At 45.9% G+C, this 16269-nt stretch overlaps 9 protein-coding genes across 9 annotated transcripts; 3 read left to right on the top strand and 6 right to left on the bottom strand.

Annotated features, from left to right (window-relative positions):
* Positions 1–2708: 2708 nt before the first annotated feature.
* EURHEDRAFT_406098 (uncharacterized protein) lies at positions 2709–3116 on the bottom strand (the record flags this gene model as incomplete). Its single annotated transcript, XM_040780441.1, has 1 exon — positions 2709–3116. One exon carries the CDS (start codon positions 3114–3116, stop codon positions 2709–2711), a length of 408 nt encoding a protein of 135 aa, XP_040635134.1.
* A 399-nt stretch (positions 3117–3515) lies between these two features.
* Positions 3516–3865, bottom strand: EURHEDRAFT_244745 (uncharacterized protein). Its single transcript, XM_040778082.1, has one exon. It carries the CDS (start codon positions 3819–3821, stop codon positions 3573–3575), a length of 249 nt encoding a protein of 82 aa, XP_040635133.1. The 5' UTR covers positions 3822–3865; the 3' UTR covers positions 3516–3572.
* Positions 3866–3875: 10 nt separating this feature from the next.
* EURHEDRAFT_406097 (uncharacterized protein) lies at positions 3876–4472 on the bottom strand (the record flags this gene model as incomplete). Its single annotated transcript, XM_040780440.1, has 1 exon — positions 3876–4472. The coding sequence occupies one exon, from the start codon at positions 4470–4472 to the stop codon at positions 3876–3878; it is 597 nt and encodes a 198-aa protein (XP_040635132.1).
* Positions 4473–4912: 440 nt separating this feature from the next.
* Positions 4913–6207, bottom strand: EURHEDRAFT_389602 (uncharacterized protein; the record flags this gene model as incomplete). The annotated part of the gene is made up of 2 exons (XM_040779789.1): positions 5947–6207; positions 4913–5153 (listed from the first exon to the last, which is right to left on the bottom strand). Exons 1-2 carry the CDS (start codon positions 6126–6128, stop codon positions 4913–4915), a joined length of 423 nt encoding a protein of 140 aa, XP_040635131.1. The 5' UTR covers positions 6129–6207.
* A 327-nt stretch (positions 6208–6534) lies between these two features.
* EURHEDRAFT_416500 (uncharacterized protein) lies at positions 6535–7193 on the bottom strand. The gene has a single exon (XM_040782969.1). The coding sequence runs from the start codon at positions 7122–7124 to the stop codon at positions 6732–6734; it is 393 nt and encodes a 130-aa protein (XP_040635130.1). The 5' UTR covers positions 7125–7193; the 3' UTR covers positions 6535–6731.
* Positions 7194–7287: 94 nt separating this feature from the next.
* On the bottom strand, positions 7288–8361 carry EURHEDRAFT_416499 (uncharacterized protein). Its single transcript, XM_040782968.1, has 2 exons — positions 8020–8361; positions 7288–7955 (listed from the first exon to the last, which is right to left on the bottom strand). The coding sequence occupies exons 1-2, from the start codon at positions 8318–8320 to the stop codon at positions 7567–7569; spliced, it is 690 nt and encodes a 229-aa protein (XP_040635129.1). The 5' UTR covers positions 8321–8361; the 3' UTR covers positions 7288–7566.
* Positions 8362–10316: 1955 nt separating this feature from the next.
* On the top strand, positions 10317–11668 carry EURHEDRAFT_518443 (uncharacterized protein; the record flags this gene model as incomplete). Its single annotated transcript, XM_040786676.1, has 3 exons — positions 10317–10333; positions 10376–11428; positions 11491–11668. 3 exons carry the CDS (start codon positions 10317–10319, stop codon positions 11666–11668), a joined length of 1248 nt encoding a protein of 415 aa, XP_040635128.1.
* Positions 11669–12779: 1111 nt separating this feature from the next.
* On the top strand, positions 12780–13768 carry EURHEDRAFT_244674 (uncharacterized protein). Its single transcript, XM_040778081.1, has 2 exons — positions 12780–12931; positions 13000–13768. Exon 2 carries the CDS (start codon positions 13121–13123, stop codon positions 13640–13642), a length of 522 nt encoding a protein of 173 aa, XP_040635127.1. The 5' UTR covers positions 12780–12931; positions 13000–13120; the 3' UTR covers positions 13643–13768.
* A 791-nt stretch (positions 13769–14559) lies between these two features.
* On the top strand, positions 14560–15190 carry EURHEDRAFT_381109 (uncharacterized protein; the record flags this gene model as incomplete). Its single annotated transcript, XM_040779370.1, has 2 exons — positions 14560–14617; positions 14985–15190. 2 exons carry the CDS (start codon positions 14560–14562, stop codon positions 15188–15190), a joined length of 264 nt encoding a protein of 87 aa, XP_040635126.1.
* Positions 15191–16269: the final 1079 nt, after the last annotated feature.

The raw sequence follows: 16269 nt of genomic DNA, 5'->3' as shown, positions 1-16269 counted from the left end.
AAACCCAAACACAACCAATGGTTGGAAGAGTGAAGGCGGAGATGTAGACGCATTTGATACACACACCGTCGAGGATCAGGAGTGCGATGGAGATGAGAAAGTAAAGAGGACTGTAGGGTAGTCCGTAGAATACTTGTTGGGAAAGCTCCATATTTGTTTGATATTTTTATGTGGGATCGGGTCGTGATAAGATGCGATTCGGCGTATGTAAGAGAGATGGCAATTCACAGCTTTGCAGTAGGATGTGAGGTAGTTTGGAAGAAAGCAGAGGACGGCGAGAATAATGGAAGGGAAGAAGCTTTGGTGGAGGAGGATCGATGGATTTTTAGGAGCATTGATGCAAGTTGCTGTCAGCTTGGGAGTACAAATATTGAGCTGAAGGAGCGATGCTGTTACAAGAACAGACAAGAACCACTTGACCAACCTTACTAGATACTGTGGTGTCAAAATTGGCGAAGTAAAGGTCCAGATCAATTGGGCTATACATACAATAATCAGAAGCATTTCCTCTACCAGCAGTATTGCGCAAACTATAGACCAGATCCCAAACGTTCAAAATCACCAATACCCCGAGCTCAACACGCCAACACCACCACAGCGCCGACCCGACAGGCAAAATCAACTCATTTCAAAGCTTCAGTAGCGTCTCCTCGTGCCTGTATCCATCAGCCCACACCTCCCATTCTCCGCCAGGCTTTCCACACAGTACCTCATGCACTAGTACTCCACAAACAGTCCCTTGACCTTAATCTTCCATCCGGCTCCTCCTTTGTTTCCCTCCCCACAGTCTGGAGCACCTCCAGCCATCCTAGTCGCAGCCCAAGTCATCTTCGGATCGATGATGATGACCCAAGCACGAAGTACGATGATAAATCTGAGTGCCGAGCGTTGATAAAATCCAGGGAAAAATGGAAAGATGGTGAAAGTTTTGATACTTGTACAGGTGATAAGGGTGGTGGTAGAATGTCTGGGTAGCAGCGGGCATGTTATGTCATGGAGGAGAGAGTGGGAGGTTCATTCGGATGTAAGTCTGAAGACTTGGAAGAATTTGATAGAGTAGTATAATTTCTAGAATCACGACGCTTTAAGATTGAGGATGGCGATGGTGAACAACAGGAACGAAGAAATTCAGGGCCGATTGTTTCGTCTATTTAGCGGTGCTGGTTGAATGGAGGTAGCGATACCATTAGGGTAGACATGAACAAGGGACTTCTTTGCTTTCTCGATCCTCATTGGAGCTAGCTACTTCGTAAATCTCAAATAGATTTCTTTAGCTCCGTCATTCAGGTTGGTGATTTTAAATGTTTCTAAAAAGTCAGACTGCTTAGATACCATTTTTAATGTGATCCGCCACTAAGTATGAGCAAAGGAAGCAGCTTCAAGTATTGAATCAGAAAAACCGCACCCGCATTCTGTCCAACGCAGTGCTTTCTCGAGAACAATCGAACAAGTGCCGGATATCACTAATGGCCTGACTAGAACAGACAACGATAAAAGACAACTTTCTACCCCAGCATTAACGCACAAACACAAAACCCAACCATTTCCCATAGCACATCAGCACCAATCCCAAGCACCTGAAATTAGCGCAGCGCCAAACCAACAGCTCAAAAGCAATCATCTCAAATCCGTACAAACCCTCTTCGTACCTGTACCCATCAACCCCCCATATTCCACTGGACTTTCCAGGCAATACTTGTGACATTCAAAGCCAACAAGCGGTCTCTTTACTTTGATCTTCAGTTCCAAATTTCCCTTGTTGTTCTCTCCATTTTCAGAAGAGCATTGAATCAACCTCGTTGTAGTATAAGTCGTCGCCGGATCCAGAATGATCGCGAGCACACAGAGGAAAATAGCGAAACTATTCTCGGCGTAGGTCACAAAGTTCGTAATGACTACGACGAGGGCTAAGAGGCGGGGCTCACGCATGCTGTCTAAGGTAAGGGCCAAGGTAAGATATATATAGGAGAGCATGTCAAGCAAAATTAGAATGAAGACAACGCGCGCATCGTACGGTTGCCAATAGAAGGTTTGGGTTGAGGCCGACATTGTTAGTTGCTTTTGAGGGTTTGTCTTGTTTTTGTTTTTTTTTATTTTTTTTTTATTTTTTTTTATCTTGTTTCAAGATGAAGGATATTGATAACAAGGAATAAGAATCTTGGAAGATTTTGGCAATTTGTTTTCTCTACTTAGTATTACTGTTGGTACAAAACGGACGGAGTGAGGAGCGATGCTTGTCCGGAGGAAGTGCAGATTGGAATCGCAGACCTACATGCTTTCTTCGGGTAATTATGGCAGTCAAATGGTCACAAGGGTTTCCATTCTATTTGGTTCATTAGGTATTTCTCTTTCAGAGTGGTCGAAAAGCAGAGAAAGGGCATATTTGGGTAATGAGCGAACGATTGAGCTGTTAGAGCCCTTGCGCAGTAAGAGATTATCGAGGTATTACATTCACCATAAGCGGGAGCGATGGACATAACAAACACTAAGTGAATATAGCCTAATCAACATTACAGTTGAATATTCTTCGCAGCTTTGCCCGCAGTTCGCTTCGTCGAAGAACAACCCAAAATTCGCGGAATCACACCCCCGACAGACTCCCACAGAACTCGAGACGAATCCTCCGACAAACCACCAAAACATCTCCCAGCCATAAACCAACAACAGCTCAAACACCAACACACCAAACCCTCCAACCTGTCAACCCATCAAAGCTCAAACACAGCTCGTTCATACCGTGCCCCATCCCACCAAACATCCGCCATTCCAGCCGGGGAATCCAAGCAATATTTGAGATCCCTAAACCCAAACAGCGGACGCTTGACCTTGTACCTGTATGAACCTCTACCGCCCTCACCATCTTCATTCTCTTGGACCTTTTTCATCCTGCTAAACGTAGTTTCAGGATCCAGAAGTATCGCAATGAAAGACAAACCCAGGACGAATGTAAGCTCGGCAACACGAATCAAGTGTAGGGTCACTGCAACTTGAGGCTTTACGAACGCGGTGGCCAGCTTTAAGCAGATATAGGTGACGAGATTGAATGCGATTATGACGAAGAATGAGAGAGAAGAATAGGGGCGACGGTAGAAGGTCTGGACATTCTGGTTCGGCATTGATGCGGGTTTCCGTGAGGTATGCGTTTGCTTGCTGATTCGGTAGAATTTAGCTTGGTATTTTAGAATAAATCAGTAGAGTAGAATGAGAGGTTAAGGTTGTGGGTATGAAAAGAAAAGGGACCAACCCTGTCAGTTTGTTTTGGTCTATTTACTAGGTCAAGACTGGTGGAAGGAGCGATACTGGCCGAGTTATAGGCAGGAACCAGAGACTTGTAGACTTTGTAAACCATCATTAGATCTAGATAGAAGAGTACCAACTCGTAAACATGAAGATAAAATTGATTGCATCAGCTACACGCTACTTCAGTGGTATTGCTGAACAATAAACAACCAGATGGACCATTTCCGCCTTCTGCACAGAATAGAGACGGTCGTCTACCCCACAAGATGAAGATTTGAAGCAGTTATAATTCTTTTGCTCACCAGCAGGCAATGTAACATAAGCCGTAATTATTATATAAACCGTGACTGATTCCGAAGACCCCAAACATCATTCAAAGAATCACGAAAGCCAGTAACGAACCCGGCCAACCGAGATAAACCATAGAGATACTGACGAGCTAGAATTGTTCCAAAAAAAAAAAAAAAAAAAATCAAATGGACAAGAGATGTCCAAGCAACCCGAAACTTCAACACTGAAACATCATCCAGCACAAATGAGAAACCCCAAGACAAGCCGACACACAAACACTCGAGCACCATCCGACACAAACGATCTAGACCGACACGGAACCGAAAGACAACCAATATAAGCCATCAGATTTCCCAGTAGGCATCACGATACAGAATTTCCCTAAACTGGACACCCTGAGGTATGGTGTCTTCGTCAATAACGATCTTCTGGCTCCGGAATCCGATTAAAGGCCTTATAACCCGCTTAATACGCTCCTCTCCATGGCCACATGCGCGGTATCCCACATTTCCTCCTTCTCCAGAACCGTCCTCGTAGATGATAGCGTCCTTATTGCCGGAGTTATCGTCGTGACCGCCGGCCACGTAGCCCACAACCTTCCCCTCGACAGTCATGATGGCGGTGCATTGCTTGGCCTTGATGGGAGGACAGGAAGGGACGAAGTGAGAGTCGGTGGTGATGTCTTCATTGTCAGTCCTAGCGATGGTCTTCTTGGAGATGTAGTTGGCCTTCGGATCGAGGATGATTGCGAGGAGACAAACAACAGCGATGAACGCGAGTAGAATACCCCGAGTAATGGTCAGAACGGTGCAGATGCAAGGCGAAAAAAGGGCGGCGATAGCCAAGAGAAAGGCGTAAATGGCGACTGTGGGAAGAATAAGGAGGAACAAGAGAGTAGGCTCATACGGGACCATGTATAGGATCTGGCATGAGGATGCCATCTTGCGCTGTGGTAGGAGGATTTGTAGGTAGTATGTGAATCAACTAAGATAATGACGCGGGGGACGATTACGGCAGTGAGAAAAGTGGCCTTGCAATTCTGCCTTTTTTTTTGGTTTAGTGATACTGATAGTGAATGGAAAGAGCAATGGCCATGCGGAGTAAGGGCAGGTACGGAGTAGGAGCCGCAAACTCCTATTCTTTGTTTAACTCCATTAGATTGAATACTATGGTTTCTGTTGGCAGTATATACCTATTTGTCTGCGTTAGCAGGTATTGTATTTTAGTCCAGCATGGACGTTGAGAGTTCTATAAACCTCTATAAGCCACTCCAAACTTGACACTCAAAAAGAATCGCCCTTGAAAAGTGCCGGGAGAAATAGCAATAAACCAAACAAATCAAAAACCAGCACACATAGGATCAAGTCTTGTCCTTACTCAATCAAATCTCAAACAACGCCTCTCCGTAGAGGACCCCATCTGCCTGAAGGTCCTCCGGCGTATCATTCGTATCTAAGCAATACTTGAAATGCTTAAATCCAAACAGCGGCCGTATAGTCGTGATGTTACGTTTTTCTCTACGGCCGCCCTCACGGTTAACTCCGCTAACTGCTACATCCAGATTTTCCTCACTGTAGATAATCTGTTCCTCTGTGCTGTATGTAATGTCCGGGTCAAGAATACTGCGAGTATACATGTGTCAAATACGAACGTTAGCTCAAAGGTGCGGATAATGGCTAAAATGGTGGAGGGCCCAACTATGGAGCTTAAAATAGCGTAAGAAGTGACAGTAAGCCTGATGGACATGAGGTAGGAAGGAGTGTAAGATTAGGTGTAGAAAGTCTGGTTTGACATGTTGCGTTACTTCGATTCGCTATGTGCTTGACTTAGTTGATGTAAAATAGTTTGAGAAAGCAGTTGTTTTAAGATAGAGATAGGGTTGTCTGCCTAATGTCAAAACCTTGACTTAAATGGATCCTTTTTGGGTCATGTTTCCTAAACACATTCAGAAATGGCAATGTTTCCAGTACTATTCGGTAAAAATAGAAGCAACATGCTCGAGTAACATAGCTCTGCCAGTAAGTACGCCGGCAACTTCAATAAACGATATCCCAGCAGTTCAACTGTGCTAGCTATACACTCCCCTGGCGTGAGCTAAAGTAAACGACCAAATGAACACATCTCTCAACTCTGAACCAGGTTGAGATGACGCTCCCCAAAAAGGAATAAAATGGGTACTTAGACTCCAGTAATATGCTCAACTAGTAAAATGCAGCAATAAGTATATAAGTCCAACCTCGAAGACTCCGATATAAGTGACTCGTTTTCCATCTCAACAAGACCATCTCTTAAACTTATTGAGCAACCAAACTAGCAAAACAAGATGCACCCAATCTATTCAACCCCAACACCAACCGAATCCCGCAAAGACAAATGAACACCCATCATCAAATCTCGAAGAAAGCCCCTTCATACCATACCCCATCATACCACACATCCCCCATCTCTTCCGATATGTCCACACATAGTTTCAATCTCTTGAATGCAAAAAAGGGCCGCTTGGCTTTGATCACCTGCGATATACCACTCCCACTCCCATCCTCACCGTCGCCTCCAACCTGCTTCTCTGTGGTATGTGCTGTATTCGGATCGAACATAATGGACAGAACACACAATAGAGCTATATTGATGAGACAACCAATACAGAGGGAGTTGAGGAAAATCGATAGATAAGTCTCTTGAAGATCGATGTGGAAAGGTGCATGGGGTGCAATAATGTTGAGGCAGACGTAGAGGGTTATCCAAAAGCCGATCGAGTCAGCGAGCCAGGGAACACCATGGGGTGGGGAGTAGAATACTTGTTGGTTTTCACTAACCATGTTGGAGTCTCTTGAAGAGTGTGGCTTTTTACCCTGATGTTGCAGTTTTGAGCATTCTAGAGAGAGGTGGAGTATATTCCTGCAGAGCATTCTGCCTGATGCAGATTACTACTACAGTGTACAGATTGGAACCATGGAACTTTTTTTCGGACTAGTTTTAGGTATCCTTGATAGAGACGATAGGCTCAAGTATAATCACACTCCATTTTAACAAGTTTATTGATCCCAACTACAACGTGCCAGTGAAACCCATTTCACCTGTCGAAATAACACCCATAAAAATTACAATAGTAACCGAACAGACACCACGCCAACAGACAGAAGCAAATCAACTCTTCCCATTTCAAACGCAAAAGCCTTCTCATGCTGAATCCCACGAATTCAATCATTTCCTAATGCCTCTGGAGTCTTGACGCGATATTCGCAAGCCTTGAACCCGACGAACGGCCATTTAACCTTAACAAAGCTTCCTTCACCGCTCTCAATGTCTCTCCCAACATGCTTCTTAGTAGTCCACGCGGTCTCCGGATTGAAGATAGTGACCCAAAAATATGTCAGAATAATATACCCGAGCTCGAAGCGGCGAATTATTCCAGCATAAGCCCAAGTGTTGCCGCTAAGGAGGGCGTAGGAGGTAGCGAAAAGACCGATTGAAGTGAAGGCATGGGAAGTGTAGTGAGGGCAGTTGTAAAAGGTTTGGTGATTGTGGCTTGGCATATTGATGTTGGCTTCCTTGGGCTTGTCCTGGGAGGGATGGTGCTCTAAGATTATCATTTGTTTTTTGTGATGGAGCTTTGAGAGCTGAAAAGAGCTTGATGACGGAGTAGTATGTGTCGAGATTTCGAGGTTGTGATGAAAGAGAAGATGGCACTAGCAGTCTGTTTTTGCCTGAATAATACGAACTACAACATCACATGCAGTGAATATATCATTATGTGACTGATTGACTCTTTATCTACACGCACTGGTATATAGATGTAGGGCAAGGGGTTGTTAATCAGGGGCTCCATTCTCTGTCCTCGTAGCCGCTACAAGTATCGAGGCGTTTATGCTTCCTGAATGAGAGCAACAATAGAAGAACCAAGAGGTCAAGCCGGTAACGTACGGCGATGAGAAAGGGCTTCCGAAGACGACATTAAACTCAGTAAGCAATATCCATCCAATTCATCCAATCCATTCAAAAGCCACTCCAGTACCAACACCAGCTAACGCAAACCTAACCCGCTCTACCAATACGAACTAACGCCTTCTCATGCCGAACACCATCGAGCCAAACATCCCCCAAATGCTCCGGCGACTTCTCGCGATACTTATACCCCTCAAGTTCAACCAACGGCCTTTTCACCGTGATGACACGTCTGCGTTTCCCATTTCCTTCAACCCGTCTCTCCGTTATATTAGCCGTCTCCGGATCGAAGACCACAGCATACGCACAAGACGATGGGATTACGCTGAGATTGGCGGCGCGGATGAAGCCGGAGATGTTGTATAAGAAAGAGTATAGGGGCCTGGTGAGGTTGTTCATGAGGATGTAGGTGGCTACGCAGCCGGTGGAGAGAAAGATGGTGCGAGGGGAGTGAGGGAGGGAGTAGAAGGCTTGGTGGTCTTCGTTTGGCATGCTGTTTCGCATGATGTTGGGTTGTTATGGTGGTCTGTGGGTTAGTTTGACTACGGTCTTGAGCAGTATAGTATAAATTATGAAGCGATGACCATCGTTGGAGAAATTTTTCTTCTAGGTGCCTAGTGTCAAGGAGCCATGGAACATCTACTGCGCAAGTCCAGATGGTAGCGTCAACCAGCTGTAACGGGCCTAGTTCCCGAATAGGAATAACAACGGAAGACGCGATGATGTCATAATTCTTCAAAACCTCCGGATTCCCAGACGATCCGCTAGCGATCGGACCATTTCCCCTCCAATTCAGCGTGAATGGACACGCCCTGAACAGGATGATCATGAGGTGGGATGTCATGTCATGGCAGGATATTTCTTGCTCCGTACGCAGGAATGCTGTCCCTACTCTCGATTAGTGAAATCTAGCTGTCATCGCATTGCACGCGAATCTGAGTGGTCAGATATGCGTGTGATAATTTACGAGCGAAATCGGAATCCCTGTTGAGGGAGAATAACCGACGGTCAGTGATTCGGTCCGATCCGTAGTTGTACCGTGGTACAAACGTCGCCTAATTGTGCTCCCAAGTGTAATGTCCGCCTTGCGACGCTCAATGGATTTCAGCCTTCATAACGCTATAAATATTGCCTGTATTCGAATAGAATCGAGACTGCGCCCTCTTGGGCAGCCACAAGGCGCAGTCGGAGAACCATTGAAGTCTGGGACGAGAATATTCTCCAGTCTACTCCGTACTCTCCAGGTCTTTAGGCCCAACAAACCGAATTTGAGATCCTGTTGCCTACCTGCATGACAGGTGAAACAATCGGGTATAGCCTGCAGGGGTAGTAATGGTAACTGCGCACTGTACTCTCCGTGAACGTGATTCATTTGACACATACACCGCACGACCTCTCTCCACAAACGGTGTAGCTCATTGCGACGGGGGCCGGATTAGGCGCTGCTTTGCTATTGTAATACCGCTCGGCCGATAATAAAGCACTCATAAGAGTCCGGGGATTACATATTCTCGTCAACATTAATGGCTGGCCGTAAAGATAACTACGCTGATTAATATTACCATAATAGTCATCCTTCCGGTTTGCGGCCTCTCTGATCAGCAGCCATGTCAATAATGTGAAGTATATAACACTTGGTGCCAAGTAATACGCTCGACCGCCGGATGGTTTATTAAGTTCTGGAATGAGGTGGTTGCAGGGCCTGTACGTCAGGCGCGAATGGGAGAGATCCTTTTAAGATCTTCGGGGTCGGTGTCCATTGGGGTGGATGTCAGGCTGCTGGTGAGGCAATAGCTTGTCTCGTGGCTATGTGTCAAATGGATATTCTCTATTTCCACTATTTCCAGTCGGCGTCACTTTTAGAGGGAAAATTTGTATCACGGATTTGGCTGACAGCCTGACACCGACCGGATTATCATCTTCGCGGGCTTTGCTCTTCATCCCACGGCAAAAACAAGATATAAGAAACAATTCTGACACCCAAGGATGCCAATCCCAGCAAAGCCCCAAGAATGCGGCTGTCTGTGGAGGAGCCCCGACTAAGACCGGCGGTGGTTTTTTTTTTTTTTTTTTTTTTTTAAAAAAAAAAAAAAAAAAAAAAAAAGAGTAGGACAGTTCAGTGCTCCTCTTCATACTTGGGCGATCAACGTGTCTTCCGGCATCATCTGTATCTTATTGTATCTTATTTTCCTGCGCCACTTAATGTTCAAATCCCGCATGTTTTCTTTTTTTCTTCCTTTTTCTTTTGGACCCAAATTGTCGCCCTGTTTTAATTTCTCTTCCGCTTTGCCGGTGCTGCTGCTGCCATATCCACCTCTACTACACTGCCTCTGCCTTACCTGTGTTGTGTGCCTGGCTTGCTCACTCTGGGCGGCATTCCTGATTCTCTTGCTTCATTCTTATTATTAGACTTGGATACCGCTGTTTTCATGTCTTCTATTTTTTCTCCCTTTTATTTTTAAAGAACTCTCCCCGGCAACACTGGACCCAAACATCTTTTTCCATCGTGTCTTGCCTCTATCCACATCCGCCCATGTGAATCGCGAATGTGTTGTCGACCATATAACACACAAGTCTCGCAGATTATTCGAACCCCGTGACTTATTTTTTTTCTTCTTTCTTCTACTTGAGAGAATGTTCATTTTTGTCCGACTGCATGATTGAGCTCTGTTTGTTCTGTGTATAATTTGCTTTGTTTACTACCATTTTCTTTACCCTTCCCGATTCAGCGGCCCGCATTCATACCGCGGCCAACCAGAGTTATATACGGAACCCGTCGCAAGATTATTTCGACTTACCGCGGAGTCCGCATGCGTTGGCGTTGTTATATTCGCGCCATCATGGAAGCTTACCAAAAGTCGCGTCGTGCCTGCCACAGCTGTTTTCGACCAGGTACCAGCTCTTCAACGGACAGTGAAGCTTCCGCGCGCTCGAAGAGCACGGCCCCTACGATCTACAGCGATCATCGGCCCACGTCTAAGCAAAAAGAAAAGCAGCCTGTGGACCCCGAGGACGACGATGAAGGAGTGCTCGAGGGTGTCGGATACGACGACGACGATGATGAAGTGTTCGCGATTGGCCCTAAAAATTCTGCCTCAACCTACGCATCAACCCTCCCCGAAGAACTTCCGGAGGAGGAACCTCGCTATGTGGTTGTCGACCGCAGACCTGAGTTCTTCCCCACAGATCCGCTTCCGTCGAATCCGCTCAGCTTTGGTGACTTGTTTCCTTCGTCGCGACGGCTTCTTATTCGACATGATGATTCGACGCTCGATGGGAACATGAACCTGCGCGTGGATGCTTTGGTTCCACACCGGGCTGGGTTCCAGCAAGATATCACTCTATTCCATCTTCGCATGTACGACTTGTTCTCGAGGAAATTCTCTTTCCGTCGCTACTGTCGCGACTCAGGTCGCGAGGTCTGCCACACCGAGAGAAAGAGGGCTTCATCCCCTGGCCTCGACAAGCGATTGACTCGTTCGTGGAGTACTGCTTTAGCTAGTCTGCGATCAGGCTATGTGTCTCCAGACAGAAGACGCAGGGATTCGGGATCAAAATCTGTGAACGACGCACCAATCGTTCCGACTGATGAAGAATTTGACCAAGACGATGATGATCGAGAGCAAATGCCATTTGTTGACACGACGATGATGGAATTCTCGAACTATGCTCACGTCGAGGTGAAACGGGGGATATCGAAACACTACGAGTTCGAGTACTGGACAACCAAGTATCAATGGCGACGACAATGCCGAAAGGAGGGCAATTTGCGTGACCTGGTATCGTATTACTTGGTCAACATGCAAACGTCCAAGACAGTCGCCCACTTGGTCCCCGATATTATGACTCCCATGGAAGCCATCGAAGAGGAGGACAAGGGCGGTTGGATACCGCCATCATCTCTGTGGATCAGTGAACCTTCGGAGTATAAGAGGATGACGGATGTTGCGGAGTAAGTAGATCACGCCCCCTCCCTCTTTCTTACAGAGCTGCAGCTAATGAAACTATCTGCAGTGCAATTGTGGCCACTGGGTTGATTGTCTTGGTCGACGACTGCATCCGCCGCCGTTGGCATTCCAGTCGGTCTGCCCATCTTTTGGACCCGATGAAGGCCTTTTCCTCCAAAAGTATCGACTTTTTGGGACCAAAGCGCCTCATCGATGAAGTGTTTCACCGCCGGGAATCAGCATGAGCTATAATTATGACGAATATGATGATTACGACCACGAAGGAAAGCTATATTGGATGTTATTTTCGGGCGGTGCAACATGGCAAGGGATGGTGGTCGAGAGTGACTGCAGCTTTTCTTGATAAAATCGCGGGGGCTGCCAGCACAGTATCCCACCGCCATTCCTCGAGCACAGAAGAGGATCTCGGACTACTGTCGGAATGAGAAACCCTGTTTTGATTGGAGATCTCGCGTGACATTCGCATTCGGCCTTCGATCACCCTTGCGCATCTGCATCGACCTGAGCTTACGCCTAGACTTTCCCTATGTTACTAATGACTTGACGACAACGCATATGACTGGCTATTTCTTTTGTTAATTTCTCTCTTGTTTAATATCACATCTTGGACTTTTGGACTTAAGGCATCTTGGTTATTTAGGGTTGGGCGGCTATATCAATCTTTTAGGCGCCGATGTGTCTTGCATTTGGACTAATAACTGCTTTATTGGACCAGACATCTTATGTTTTGTTTTTTTTTTTTTTTGGTTATATATATGATCAGCATGTATACTGCGCAGTGACACCTGTCTGCAAAAATAGCCTGAGACGGATCTCCGTCCCCATGAACCGGACAAATAGATTCTTTTGTACAGACTCTCCAGGCTGACCTTGTTCTGGAACGGACCAGATGTAAGTGCTTTTGTCATGCATCCACCGTGGTATTGAGTACGATGGGATGAACCATAACCGAATACGGGGAAGATACTTGCTGCTACGGGTGAGGGATTGATTGGACCACGAGGCACGATATCAATTTCGACACCTGTTTTTTTCATTTCTTTGTTCTTGTCTCTGTACATTTGATTTTCTTTCTTTCTTCCTTTTTTTTTTTTTTTTTTTTTTTTTTTTTTTCAATTCACAGTTCCAGCTCTGTCTGCATTGTTTGGGTATGTCTGATTCCATTGGCTCTGGAAGAGTACCGAACTTGATACTGCGGGGCAGTTGAGCCTCTACGCTCCTCCTATCCCTTCCCTCTCTCCCTCTTGCTTCAGCGTCCGGCGCTTTCTTGACGACGCCTTAACCCAATCATTGGATAGGAGACGTTTATTACATCGGTTATCGAAACTTGATTTCCATGGTTCACCTCGATGATCGTGAAATGATGTCTCGATACAGACGAAGGCCATCATGTTGGGCATTAACGCCTGCATCCGACAACGAGACCGCGGAGACCACAACATGTAACCAGCGAATCATAACCATTCCTCTATCGGAGATGCAATAGGGTACATCAGATCCGTTTAACTCCGTTACTTTTATTTTTCCTGTGCCAACTTTGCTGGCATCAACCTAGACTCAGTCCCCTGCAGACGTCGATTTTGAGAAAAGACGGACAAGAGTCATGTTCCAATCAACCGTTCTTCGACCGTCCGATTTCATCTGCCACCCTCCGACAACGGCAGACATTTTCTCCCATGATTCCCCGTTCATGCAAAGCGGCCCGGTGGAGAGAATTTGTGTGGCTAGTTAGTTGGCCGGACAAAAAAAAAAAAAGGAAAAGAGGAACGGGTGCGCTTCAAGCCTTGAAATGTCTCGACAACTTGGACCCGGCTGGATTGATTGATGAGCTGGCAATTCAATTGTGGCCTCGCGGGGCCCGCTTTGCGGTCCTCCATGTGGTTCCAAACAGGTTGAGTCTGGCTTCAATTCGTCGCTCTTGTGTTTTTTCCGATGGAGCCCTCTCCGCTTTTGGGCAACGAGAAGTCAAGTCAACTTTTACTTTACTTTACCCCTCCATAGGTGGTTGGTGGGCGGTTTCCAGTATTTTTGTTTTTTCGTTCCAGAAAGACCTCTTTACTTTTCCCCGTTCAAGTCGGGAGCGTTCCCGTTGGCTTTTTTCCCCTGGCTCTTTATGTTTTGGACCAATTCTGTCTTTTCCGCTTCTTTGGGTACCCGATCATGGACATCGGTTGCTTTACTCGTCGGACACAACATAACCATTGAGCGAGGGAAGCGAAAAAAAGAAAGCAAAAGATAGTGTTCTGAGTTGTCCAAAAACCGTCAGGGAAACCGTTGGCTGTTGTATGCCGGTCAATTGCATCTACCTTGTCGCCTTGTATCGGCCCTGTATCTCTTTGCTTCTTCTTTTTGTCAATTCTTGCCCTGTCACCGAATGGATCTGAGCTGAGGGTGGAGACTAGTGCTTCCCTCTCCCTGGTTCTATCTGGCGTTTCTTCAAGGGTGCACATTCAATCGGCGTGCGCCGGGCCGTTCCAGCTTGCAGCCTCAAAATGATCCGCATGTTCCCCATGCAACTTGCGGTTCCTCAAGTGGGCAGATAAGAGAAGACTCGGAGGGGCAAGGAAAATTTGATGACGCTGTCTTGTCCCCATGTCCACAGCAACCTGCATAAGCCCCTTCTGTTAGGTTTGCTGGTCAGGCCCCGTGTTTGCCATGACAAAAAAACATTGAAAAATATTTTTTTTTGAAAGAAAAAAAAAAGAAAAATTTTTTTCAACGAAACCGTTTTGGGGTTTTTTGATTCATGATCCACAGTTTATATGACTGACTCCCCGCTTCCCATACAAATTTCTTGAAAATCGTTCAAAAGACAGACAGGACAAGATAGAAAAGAAAAGTCTGAAAAGCGAAAATCATTCCAGGAAAACTAACCCTCGTTCTTCCAATTGACTTTTGTCGGACATCGTTCTCTCTTTCTCTTTCTTTTCTTCTTCCGTTTACTACCGGACTATCGCTCCACAGTCGATTTATCCCTAACGGTCGAGGTGTCGTGTGGGCTTGATACACACACACATATATATATATACACTCGCTTTTCTTTGGTCACCACAGGCGGACCAAACATTTGCCGGAGTGTTCCCTCTTTACCTTGGTATGAAAGTCAATTGCAACGATGTCTCATGATCCGAACTTCGAAGAGACCGGTGGTCGCTGGCAGTACCAGCTAGAAGGTATGTCATGATATTGTCCCTCGTGTTGATTGGAAACATTATCCCCCAGAATGATGGTTGACTCTGATGTCCAAGATTACTGTAAAAAGTCCAACTTCCAAACGCCAACCTTTCACATTTTTTCCGATCGTCGAGGTATATTCCGTTCCCTTTCTTATTTCTTGTTTTCGTTTTCTCTGTTTTCTTTCTATCTTCTTCCTGTGATTCCCCTACATAACCGGTCTGAACCGGTCATTCCCCCCCCTCCCTTCTCCAATTTCGAGCATTTCCTATTGTGTGTATCGGCATAAGGTGGAGCTCAAGAAATCAAATGCTCACCGACTTTTAACAACAACCGGCGATACTGATGGTCTTTTTTCTTCTCCAGGAGGCCGCACAGCCTGGTCCAGCACGGTCAAGATCCAAGGTCAAACATTCGCAGCACGATACTGGTACGACGGACCCTACCTCAACAACGCCAGAGAAGACGCCGCCGAGGTCGTGATCAAGATGTTAGATCCTGTACAACATAAGAACTGCGCCAAAGCCAGCGGCCCATACCTGGGACAACTATGGCCCCAACAACGCTTTTGATTTAGGTTTGAGTTGGCTTGACTTGAATCGGTTAGGGTGGTTATCTTGTTTGGTTACTTTACTTTGTTGTGATGGTGTTGCGATTGCTTTTGCGATTACTCCGTATCTCGTCGCCCCGTTTTTTCTTTTTTCTTCTTTTCTTTTTTTCTTTTCTTCGTCAGCTACGCCTCTTTTTTCGTTTTACTTCAATCGCATGCGACACATCCGAAACGACACCAAAACCTCGGTCTTACAGAAGTGTGTACGACAATTGTCTCGATTGCTGGCATTCTCCATTCCACAAAAGTTTCGCAACACGCGGTGCCGGTGAACACGGTTCTCGGTGGATGATACGTATCTCAATATCTGAACGTGCCACGTCCTGTCCGTTGCGGATCCTTTTCTCTTTCTCTCCTCGCGTTAACCTGCGCTACACCGGCCTCAAGTGATAGGTCTTCTGTGATCCACTCCACTTATTCGTTTCCATTTCTTTTACGCGACAAGCTGAACCCGAAACCAAAACTAAAACCGTTTTACGAATTATGACGACAAATAATTATGACACATGATCTGCGATGAATGGTCTTTTTTTTTTTTTTCCTTTTTCTTTTGTGTATTCTTTTTTGCTTCTTTTTTCTCTCTGTTCATTCTTTCCGAACGGTTTTTCCCCTCCGGGCTTGGGACTTACGATGAACGATAATTTGTTTGCTGGAGGCTGTTGATTGGATATGATTGATTGATATTGCACGAGATAAGGGGGTTCATTATATTTCTGTTATTTGTATTCTTCATTATTGGCTTGGTTTTCCTTAATCTCTTTTTCGACGCTCGGAAATAACAGTACGTATGGCATTTTATTCGGGTAAATGTGTTTCGCAGAAGAAAGGACTTCTACTTATCCATTCTAATTTATTCTACAACTCCGTATGTATATACTCGTGATGCTGGTAGACCTCTGTATATTTAACTTGATATGAGCTTAACCTTAATTCGGGCAATGCACGTGCCGTTCCCTGGCACGTCCTCGGGCGTTCCAGGAATGGGCTGAGTTTGTGTTGACGGTGGCCTGTCATCCTGACTCGTATAAATTTATCCGCGGT

This window comes from Aspergillus ruber (assembly GCF_000600275.1).
Source record: "Aspergillus ruber CBS 135680 unplaced genomic scaffold scaffold00035, whole genome shotgun sequence".
Taxonomy (NCBI): Eukaryota; Fungi; Ascomycota; class Eurotiomycetes; order Eurotiales; family Aspergillaceae; genus Aspergillus; species Aspergillus ruber.
Note: the sequence above shows the minus strand (reverse complement) of the source record. Positions and strands in the feature narration are given on the sequence as shown.